The 11565-nt window shown below is 36.0% G+C and overlaps 1 protein-coding gene across 1 annotated transcript in view; it reads left to right on the forward strand.

The window, feature by feature from the left end:
• TTC21B (tetratricopeptide repeat domain 21B) overlaps nucleotides 1–7447 on the forward strand; it is a 35653-nt gene extending 28206 nt beyond the window's left edge. The window contains exons 25-29 of the mRNA XM_082055725.1: nucleotides 133–328; nucleotides 2049–2273; nucleotides 4955–5075; nucleotides 6284–6351; nucleotides 7283–7447. Of these exons, the coding sequence (XP_081911851.1) occupies nucleotides 133–328; nucleotides 2049–2273; nucleotides 4955–5075; nucleotides 6284–6351; nucleotides 7283–7360 (688 nt within the window). The 3' untranslated portion in view covers nucleotides 7361–7447. The remainder of the gene's footprint in view (nucleotides 1–132; nucleotides 329–2048; nucleotides 2274–4954; nucleotides 5076–6283; nucleotides 6352–7282) is intronic.
• Nucleotides 7448–11565: the final 4118 nt, after the last annotated feature.

The raw sequence follows: 11565 nt of genomic DNA on the forward strand, positions 1-11565 counted from the left end.
AATGAATGTAGAATGCCTGTATAGCAGAGCCAAAATGACATGTGTTTAGCATGAAATTGGTACCAACTTGTAATTAATTTGGTGTATATTAAAAAAAATAAGCTTTTACAAACACTTTCTTTCTGTTAACAGTAATTCAAAAGAGAAGCAGCAGTCTGTGCAGTTGGCTGTAAAAACAGCAGAAAATCTTCTGAAGGAACTCAAGCCTCAGACCATTCAGGGTCACATTCAACTACGAATCATGGAAAATTATTGTCTCATGGCAACCAAACAAAAATCAAGTGTTGAACGAGCATTGAACACTTTCACTGAAATAGTAGTGGCTGAGGTTAGTAACCTGTCTCATTTCCTTACTATTCTCTTTCACACTGACTGCACATTTTTTAACTAGTCTCACAGTTACATTCAGGAATAGGGGCTGTAATAACATGCTGAAATAACACCACCTTCTAGAAGTTTTCAGTTGGATTGCAAATTTATAACTCTAAATGCTAATATTGCCAATTACTGCAATGTGAATAGACTATTTGGTTTGAGTTGCTGGGTTTGCTTTTTAATTCCCAGTCTTGGCACCAGCATGTCTGATGATATAAGTCTATCCAGTACCTTCATTCTGTAAGCAAAACCAAATATAAGCTGCCTTTGTGTACTTCATAGCAATTTGACGGAACTTAGATTCCAGGGCAAGATTATCTGTCTGCTTAAAATTCATCCTTATGATGGAAATCTTCATTATTTTATAGCTACTTCTAGTCAGTAGCTTTAGCATTAAGAAGAGACACTCTTGTTACTTACTAGCACCTTTCAACAGATTTCATTTAAGCACATGTAGACACATTTAGTCCATCAGAATGCCAAGAAATATTTCAGTTACTACTACCATTAACTGTGTGCTACACTGCTCCTTGACTGAGTTGAGTACACTGGTGCTCATCTTGTGTGTAAGGCAGTTTAGAGGATCACAAACAAGGTGTCCCTCTGCCTCCAGTACTGGCTTCCCAGTCCTGCTCAGAATTGATCTGAGATCCTGTGAATATTGAATGTTTCTCATCTGGTGACACAGTTCCAGCACGAAAAATGCTCCAGTCTATCTAGCCTTCTCTCCAGGGTCACATAAAATATACAGTGTTAATCTCCTCAAAGGTTATTGATCCATGCTAGGTGTGACTATTGAGGAAGAGGTGGGATGAGTTGATCATTATGTGGAGGAAGGTTTTTTGGTGGGTTGTTTTTTGTTTTTGTTTTTTTTTTAATGCACTGTGGCAAGGCGATTTACAGCACAACCCTACAAAGACGTGTAGAGGCAGAATACTGATAGTGAGCCAGGAACACTGAGGGGGAGAAAGAAGCTTTTAAGTTATCTGCTGGTAGAATTACTCTCTGCATTTAGCAAGCAGGTTTGGGATATGAGCCCCGTTCTTATCTATACTCTTTACTGATAAAGGCAGGATTTTAAAAATCACACTTGCTCCTGCGCTTCTTACTGCTTGCTCAAGGCTCTTGCATAAAGCAATGGCTTTTAAGAATCCTGTTTGTTTTACGTAGCTTTTGGATAACAGGCAGTTTGGACGTGCATTTTCAGGATCTGTACACCTAATAATAGAAATTGGTGTCCCTGTTACTGACATTTGACAGGCAGTTCTAAAAGCAGAAAATACCACTTGTATTGTAACTTCAACTGAGTTCAGTTTCTATCTGAAGTATTTATTTGTTTATCAAAAGGCTAGATCTCAGTGGTATCAGAATGTTTCTTGTCGAGTTGAAATACCTGTGGATGCTTTCAGCGTTTCCTGAGCCCAAAGAAAATTGTTTTGACCCCAAACTTGTATTCAGCCTCTTAGTTATACAGCGTGGTGTTTATCATGATTAGTCTTACAGAAATGATCATAGCAATAGATGGAAAACATGTTCGTAAGATTTGATAATCTATGTTTACTGAGATTTAGCATTTGGTTTAGTTTTCACATACCTGGTGAAAGTCTAATTTCAAAAAACCGTTAAAAGCAAAATAAAAAAGCACCAAGCAGTCACTATTCTTTTTGCTGCAGAAGGATCACATACCAGCACTTTTGGGAATGGCCACAGCCTACATGATCTTGAAACAGACTCCACGAGCCAGAAATCAGTTAAAACGGATTTCAAAAATGAACTGGAATCCAATTGATGCAGAGGAGTTTGAAAAGAGTTGGCTTCTGCTTGCAGATATATATATTCAATCTGCAAAATACGATATGGCAGGTGAATTATTAAAACGATGCCTTCGTCAGAACAGGGTGAGTGCACATTGAAGGTAACCTTAGTAAACTTCTTTTTTTAATTCATGTAAATGTTTGGTTTTTCTCTGAAACGTGATTTTTGAGATATATTTCTTTTTCCAATTGCCTGGTATCTCACTGAAGGAAAAGCAGAGCAAAAGAAGCCAAGAAACCAGCAACTTTACACTGGAGCGCAGTAAACAAACCTGTGAATGCTGCTTAGTCATTTTTATTCATGTTCCATAGAAAGTTATGCAGGTTTTAGCTGTGGTGACACTAGAAGCTTAAGGTGTTTATGGAAAGTCAGAGAGGCATTTTACTGAGTCTGACAAACCTGTTGAAGATGTAGCCGTATGAATTTTGGAGACTTGCTCCATTTATTAAGAGATATTATCTTAATGTCTTAAAGTGTGTTTTCAAACATTTATGTTCATAAGCCTGCTACTATAAAGGATATTTTTTTCAATGCTAGTATTAATCCTCTTGTGAAGATACTGTCTGATACTTTGTCTGGGGACAAGCTCTGATGTTTTTACCTCAGGGTTTCTGAGCAGGCAAACTCTGCTTTGACTATAGGAACAGGCACAAATCCTAGGTCTTGTGCTTATTTTTCAATTTGTCCTTTTTTGCTGTCACATTTTTTCCATCTATACACTTCCCTCCACATGAAGCATATCCAATAGATACCTGTCCTGCAGGTTCAAGATACTGTTTTTAGTACACAGATTTTGTTTAGGAAAGGACCTGATGCTGTGTATTTCTTTTTCCAAATTTACCAGTATGAAAGCTAAAGTTCATTTTTAAGTCATATTTCTGCTATCTCCTTGAGAAGTTAACTTTTTTTGAACTTGTACTCTTTATTTCTAAATATAAAATTAAGAGGCAGCTATAACAGCTCTTGATGAGTTTCTGCAGAGATGCCTCTTAAAATAGGATATACTCAATTTCATTTTTACAGAAAATAAGTTTGAATTTAGTTGAGAAAAAAGTCTCCCTCGAGGTCAGTTACACACTTGTCCAGATGCCAAGAGAAGCTGCAAAATCTATCCCAGTGGAGGATAAACATGAGTCATCTTCCAAAATAAAACATACCTTGAAATAGATGCTCTGTTGAGCAGGTGTATACCACAAATGACACTTTTCAGAAATTCCCAAGCAGCTCTGAAAACATAGCCTATGTTATCCTACCAAGTAACAACTTCTAAAGAGTCTGAGACATATGAGAGACTTGGATAAACAAGCTCTACTTTATAGTAAGGAGGATGGCAAATTACAAGTCTCCAACTCCAGTTCCTTAACAAAACAGCACAGTAAAAATACTGACTTTTCTCCAATGTGCAAGCAGAGCAGCTAAGCAGGAATTGTACTATGCAAATAGATGCTGAATATTTTAGATCTTTAGAATATCTTGTTAATTCACAACACAATATTTTGCATGGTATTCTGCAATCTGGAAGATTTGATTAGATTGAGAAAACATGTTATTGTGATTAATTAGTTTTTAGGATTCTTTTTTTAGCAATGAGAATTGAATGATGTGGATCTGTATATACAATTTAAGTGAATATGGTGAGTGAAAACTTCCTAGAAGTCTCTTATCTTGTAATATGGGTTTGTTTTGATTTTCAAAGACTTAGGTTTGGTTAGTAACATCCCAGTGAGCAGATTATTTCTATGAAATTAGGATTTCTTACTGATTGCTCGTCTTGATTTTCATATTTTTGTTGATCACAAATGAGAGGAGGAGTGTATTTTTATCTTCCAGACATTCCCATACTACTTATCCCAGCATGCTGTGATTTGAAAGCTTTTCATCTGTAGATTTTAGAAACCTAATTGGAAATAGTGAAGATGGAATGTAATTTGTATCTCAGAATTTCTTTACTCTGCCTATGTAAACCAGGTGCACGTTTTTAGAGAAGCTTCAGTTTTCTCTTGAAAATATTGGACCTATTGGCAGCATGATAATATAAGCTGTTCGCAGTAAGGCCAGCTGGTAGTTAGTTTTGCTTACTTTTGAATTTTTTTTCCACTTTTTGAATTAAATGTAAGATTTCCATATGAATTATTGTATCTTGCATATTAACTTTTATGGCGTTAAATTGATTTACATGTATGTGTAACATAATCAAAGCTAATATTTTCATCTAGTGCTTAACAGTTTTTGGATGCTTGTAGCTTGCTGCTTGGAGTTATACAAAATGAAATATTTAATGGTTTATGTTTTCTTCAGGATATTTGGGTCAGTCTTCAGCTTTAAATGGAAAATCACAATGCAAAACTGTTTCCAGAAATAAGGCTGTGAAAATACCTTTTTAAGAAAAATTGAAGCAATATTTGTGGAAGATAAAATGATTTCCGGCTGGTCTTGACATGCGCCTGATGTAGGGCTATTAGATTAACTGAGAGTGGTATCTACAGTGTTCCTGGAGGCTTTAAACATTTTTAAGAGTAGTTGCAGTGTCTTCTGTGATGAACTCTGTACTTGACTCAGAGTAACTTAAGTTGCTGTGCAGAATTCCATATAACTGATTTGTATTACAGATGTGTTAAGTCAAGACTAACTTGTTGTCATAGTGCAAATATCACTTATGCTTTCCACTTGCACAGATTTGAAGTATTTAAGAAATTAAGCTGTTGGTATTATTATATATAAGCTTTCCTAAGTAAAATTGTGAATGAATATTTATATTTTGCAGTCATGCTGCAAAGCTTACGAATACATGGGATACATAATGGAAAAAGAACAAGCATATAAGGATGCAGCAATAAATTATGAGATGGCCTGGAAATACGGAAACCAAACAAATCCGACAATAGGCATGTATATAGAAGCTATATGTATGATTTCATGCACTGCAGTAGGAATGGAACAGCTACCCTTTGCTGAAAAGACTGCTTTTAATTTTCCATAGAGATAGAGTGTCACTGGTTTTCTTCACGTAAAACACACAGATGTACAAAGGTGTATTTAACAGTCACTTGGAAAGCCCCCGTGGCCAGAGGTAGCAGCTTTATGATCCTTCTGCAGTTTCACTGTTTTAGTACAAGGTTTGGTCTGAAACAGTTTTAGTTTGCTCTTTGTGAACAACTTTGTCCTTAAGTACAGTATTAATTTTTAAGAATGTATTTATAGTAATGCAGTATGTACTGTCTATGGTAGAGAATCTTTTATAATACCCAATATATAGCTGATGGTGGGAGATCATTTATTTAATTATTTCATTTTGATAATCAGTCAGATTATCTACTTATATATGGATAAGGTTTTATATACATGTGTAAGGATTGGAAAAATAAATTATGTAAATGTCTTTAACTACATCCAGTTTAATGAAGGTGCTTAACTGGAAATTTGGGATACAATTCAAGTTCCAATGTGGATAGTTAATTGAAGCCTAAGCTAAGCTGTCTCATTTTTAGACTGTTTTGATGTAGGAAAACTTTTATGAACCCTATACATAGGATAAAATGTCTTTTCTTACTCAATACCTAGAGTCTGTCTCTAGGTCTGAAGGCTGGTGTTTTCCACAGATTCTGTTCCAGGTTTTGAGCTATGCTTGTGGCCCCTCAAAAATACATACTTTGTGGTCTCTTTTTAATTTCCTAGTTTGTTATTGCTATCCTGATTTTTTTTTTTTTTTTTCTCCTTCTTTTGTCCTTTGATAATGGAACTGCCTTTAGAGAGGGACAGTGTATTGTAGGTCACAGTAAGAAGCTCTGTGGGTTACCATAGTAATTGAGAGAGGACAACCATGATGTATTCTCTGGAGTAACACATGCTTTTCAGAATAATGTCTCCCTTTGATTCACATATTAGCTATCAGTGTGTAAAGGACTTTTACTTAGTTTTTGAGGTGATTTTCAGTAGCAATTTTGATCTCTACAGGCTTATATGAGAGAATAGTAGGAAACAAATATACTAACTATAGAAACATACAGTGACCAAAATTAATTTGAATGTGATATTTTCATTATTCAATACAAAAACTGAAATTGTCACCTTTTTCCCCCTCTTTTACGTACAGGTTACAAGCTGGCTTTCAATTACCTGAAAGGAAAGAGATATGTTGATGCAATCGATGTCTGTCATAAGGTAGAATTTGTATATGTACTTAATACTCTGTCTATGGTAGCAGCATTCTTTTACTTAATGATCCTTTTTTTTGTTGAGTTTAAATTTCTAAAATACATGGCTTAATGTCAGAAAGTTTCCCTATTTACTAAGTTTGATTAATTTATATATCCTTTACATAATCTGCTTTATCCTGAGCTCCTTGGCCACTGGGTAAATAAGAGGTAAAGTGACTGGCTATCATATGTGACAGCATATTCAAATAGCGGCACCTTCTTTTGGCCCTCTGGTTGCAACTTGGTAAATCCATAGGGAAGTGTGGCTGAAGAACTTAATCAAATCATAATATCAGTCACACTGTTAGAAAGTAACTTCCAGTGTTACCTTTGTATGGTCCTAACATAAATAGAGCAGATGCAGAATAAGAGGAAGGGCTACTATTGCAGAAGCAGAGTGAACGCTATGAGTTAATAATTATTATTATTATCAATAATGAAATCAATTATATTTGTTCTTTTGGGGGGAAATAAAGATAACTAGAAAGGACAAATTGAATGGAAGGATAAGAAAGAGCCTGAGGGAGTGAAAAGATAAAAGCAGTTTATCATGGCAGAGCAAGTGTACTTAAAACCTTGGAAATGTCTTCTGGGGTCACTGTGCTGGCTGCAGGTGTTTCAAGCTACCCAGAAGCTTTAGCCCTTGACCCCTGCGTCTTTCGCACCAAGGTGACAGGACAGTGTGCAAGGGAAGAAAGGCGTCTTTGATAAAGCTGTTCTTGACCTCTGAAGGTGGTAGTCTCTAGCACAGTTAAATATGTATGCATTCTTAAAACAAACCTGTCATATTGTTATTTTAGTTCTGAATGCGTAAGCTCAGTGATGAGGGGGATAACCAAACAAAATATTCTTTCCTTTTAGACACAGAACTCTTGGGTTGTTTTGTCTTTTGACAGGTCCTTGAAGTGCATCCGAACTATCCGAAGATCAAAAAGGAAATACTCGACAAGGCCCGTGCATCACTAAGAACATGATTTTTTTTTTTTTGTATCGCTTATGGGACTTGTTTGTTTAATCTGACTTCCGAAACTATGAATTAAATACTGGATTGACAAAGACCATACCAGCACAAGAGTATTGTGAATATATTTAATTATACTAGAGATATGGATTATTTTAATGAAAAATCTGTAGCCCTGAAAGAAATTGTGTTTGAATTGATTTTCCACTCATGCTTTCTATTATCTACCTGTCAGGTTTCCATTAAGAGAAATGTATAACACCTTTAATTTGGAGTGTTTAGTCTTTAAACATTGTATGTGTTGACAGTGCAGTCATATGTGCAGAAGTTAGCAGTCACTTTGTTTAATCCATATAAAACACCTTTCTGGGTAAATGGTTTTGATTACAGGGGATCATGATCTTTTCACACATAGAAAATAAATCTGTGGATGTTTAAGAGAGCAATAACATGTCATAAATGAAGGATCAGGCTTTTTGTCGATGCAGGGTTACCGAAAAAAACAAATGCCTAACAAAAACCACTGTTACACTGCTGTATTTGGTTTTCAAACAGCACTTGATTTTGTATGTATTTGACTAGAAAAGTAATGCTTTGGCATGAAAAGAGAATTTTTAATACTAGTGATTAACTTTCTTAAATAACCAATTTCAGTTTCCTTAGGCAATTTTAGCTTTTCATGTTGACATGATGTAAAGTGACTTTATTTTGGTTTTTGGGTTTATTTTTTTACAACAGCTGAATGTTAAGCCTACAAAAGGGAACCTGTTTACAATCATATCTAGTCTTGCTTACGAATAACTGGGTGCTGTATCTTGGGTAACTTTATAGCCTTGTTTCCTAAGTAGATTGATGTGCATCATTTATGCAATGATGCTGCCTACTGGTGGTTTCCAGGCTCTGCATTCCAGTAAATTTTGAGCTGTTGGTCAGCTGAACTAAAATTAATAGATGTACATCAGGACTGTAACACTTCTACAAGTTTTGTATGAATATTAGAATTGAGGAAAGATCCAAGTAAGTGGCCTCTCCTTCCCTAGGGAACCTTGAAACTTATGCTGTAGCCTTATCCTGTGTGTTTGAGCACTGGATGTTGGTGGGTCCATAACCATACTGGGCACATTACAGGCTCCCTGGGTTTTGCCTGCAGGTTGTGCAGTGTGACAGAGCTCTGGGGAAGAAGATTTAGGAGACTGGGGAAAAAACAATGATATGAGAGTGGAATGAGAAATATGGAAGCATCTGGAAGATGCTGAGATTGGGGGGAAGTATAAGGGACCTGGGCTCTAGGGGTCAGTACACTATGAATTCTTTAACTATGCTGTTTTAGTTTCTTGTTGTTCCACTTCTAACAGCATTAGTACACAGGCCTTTCCCAGGCAGTTTCCAGTAAAACAGGAGTTCTTTGTATGCTGCCCTATTGATACAGGATCTATGTGGTTTTGCTTCCGTAGTAGCATTGGAATAACATTTAGCTGAAGTTCAGAATAAAAATAAGTGGCTTTATATCAATACATGCAAGATGTTTTCAAAAAAGGGAAAACTAATCTGCATCTACATCTACTTTATTTTGGTTTTATAATGAACATAAGATAGGCATTACTCTTTCAAAAGATGGGTAACAGATTAGGTGATGACAATTATAAGATACAGAAATTAGTTGATAGAAGTTGAACTGAGACTGAGCTTTTCATGGTGAACTTTTGGTGAAGAGCTTTGTTTGTATATGGTGCAGGTAAAAGATTTCTGAATTCCTATTAACCATCTTGAGCATATCTAGCCACTGGTGTCTTTTTATAGATGAGGCCTTCAAAGAGAGAGTGCAAATGAGGCACATCTTTGCATTTCAATTAAAAAAAAAAAAAAAGTGTCTATAAATAGTCCTTTAGAGAAAAATCTTGCATCTAATATAGTATTTCCAGAAGAAATAAATGGCCTTCCCATTTTGGTTTATATAAACCAATTTCAGTTTTCCTGTCCTTACTAAATATTTGTTTATTTTCCCTGCACAAGGAATGGCATGGCTTTGTTTCACTTCTCTTTACTCCAGGCAATGGAGAGTGTTAATTTCAGCTTTCCTTCTGCCTTTACAGATTATTTTAAAAATGCATGTCCTGGTAGCACTTTTTTTTTTTTTTTTTTTTTTAAGCCAATTTCTTAATAAATGGTTTTGAATGGAAGAGACTCCTGGGGCAGAGGGGAGTCAGTAATGCTGATTTCAAAGGCTGCAGTCTTTAGTGTGGTGTTGCTTAGCAACCCATCTTCCAGATTTGCCTTTGGTGAATAAAAGAGTGAAGCTGCAGTTTCTATTGATTCATTCATTGAAAATGAAAATCATCAACACGTACTGATCCCACTCAAGCATCTCGTAGCTATAGCAACATAAGCCAGAGGTGTCTCTTCCTCTCCTCTCTTTCTCCCTTTCCCCTGTAGGTACAGAATGCTAGAATCTATCTTCTAGAGGATATGTAAACATTTTTTGTAACAGTGTACTCAATAATACTTCTGTTTTAAATCCCTACTGTGGTTTTTTTTTCAGATTTGTACCAATACTAGAAAGATGGCTGAGAAAGTATCATTAAGTAAAATAACTAGTATATAACTCAAATAACTAAACTAGCAAGACTCTTGGAGTAAAAGTAATTTGCAGGATTTTCTCCTCTTTTTGGACCAGGTTTGACTATCCTGAGGAATTTCTCAAAAGTGGCTACAACAATTTTTAGAAAGGCTCATAAATCAGGCAACTGATTTAAGGTTTAGTAACCTAAGCCTTAAATCTTGGTAGCTGTTAGATGAGTAATTAGCTTTATAAACATAGTAGTTTAAACAGAGATTATGGTGTTACAGAATTTAAAATTTTCTGAGTGAACTATCTTTGAAAGTGATCCAGGAGACATTTCAGGAGAGGCTCGATAGCGGGGGTGGATTTTGGCTCTTAGGAAGCTGATCATAAAGAACTCAATAGTGTGTTCCCTACACAATACTGAACAGGAAAAAACAGGAAAAGAAATTAAGGAAAAATGTCACTATCAAGTACTTCTCCATCAGTGACTCTGTCACTTTTTAAAGTAAGATCACTATTTCGTCAGTTTAGGCTCCTTACAACTGTGATTTTCATTTCTAGCTTCATTCATTCTGTGGTTTTATCTCTTGCAGTGAAATTGAAACCATTTTCTTGAAACATTGACCTGCCTTAAACTGTTTAGAATTAGACTGCTACTGCAAAAGTACTACTGCTTTTATCTCTGCTTAAACTTGGTTTGGTAATTATGTGACATGATGCTTGCTAGAAGAGGAGCCAAGTGAGTGGTCTAAATCATGTTCTAAAGTTGTCGTTGGTTTTGGTGGGTTTTTTTAGGAATCAGTATGACTGTTAATGCAGGCTTTATTCTGGAAAATAGCCGCTTTTAAAATGTTCATGCTAGAAATTTGCCTTACTTGAATTTTGTGCTACAAAAAGTTGCATATTGGCTCTGCATGTATAAGGTGATGTAAGTACTTGGTACGGCTCAGGCGTCAACTTTTAAAGGCACAAGGAAGGATTTTAACATGCTAGAAATACCAGAACACATGAATTACGATTAATTCTGGTCTAAATCTTCATGAAGTGTTCCTGAGGAAGATGAATTCCATTATGAAATACAGGTATTAGCATTTTTATCACTGCTGTAGAATCAGTATAATTACTGTGAACTCACTGTATATTTGCTGAGCAAATTTACCTACCTGCTGCTCAGCAACTGAAAGAAATCAACTGAGGTCACGGCTGAGACTGTAGTTGTGCAACTTCCATTTGAAAGGAGGAAGAAAGAGAGAAACTATGCTATATTAAGGGAAGTTAGGAGCAAACTTTGTGTGGTTATTGCTTTTTTTTCCCCCCCTCCCCAAAGTTAAACTGTGCTTTTATAAAAAAGTGGTTTTATATCTGTGCCTCTGGGAACCTCAGCATTGTGAAGGCAGGGAACTCAGTGTGATATCCTTTCTCTCAAACTCTGATCTCACCTCTAAGGGATTTTGTGTTCTGTTTCCCAGCAACGTGAGCTGGGAGTGCTTGGTCAACCACATCTTACACGGCACAACTCTTAGGTGATTGAAGAAAAAATCACAGCACCCTGCTGGGATGCTTAAAATGCAATCTGTAATTTGGATGTTACAGCACACACCGCTGGCCGTGCCCCGCTGCGGTGTGCATTATGTAATTGTCTGAAAATTGCGTTT

The sequence above is a fragment of the Streptopelia decaocto genome (assembly GCF_964273445.1).
Source record: "Streptopelia decaocto genome assembly, chromosome: 6".
Taxonomy (NCBI): Eukaryota; Metazoa; Chordata; class Aves; order Columbiformes; family Columbidae; genus Streptopelia; species Streptopelia decaocto.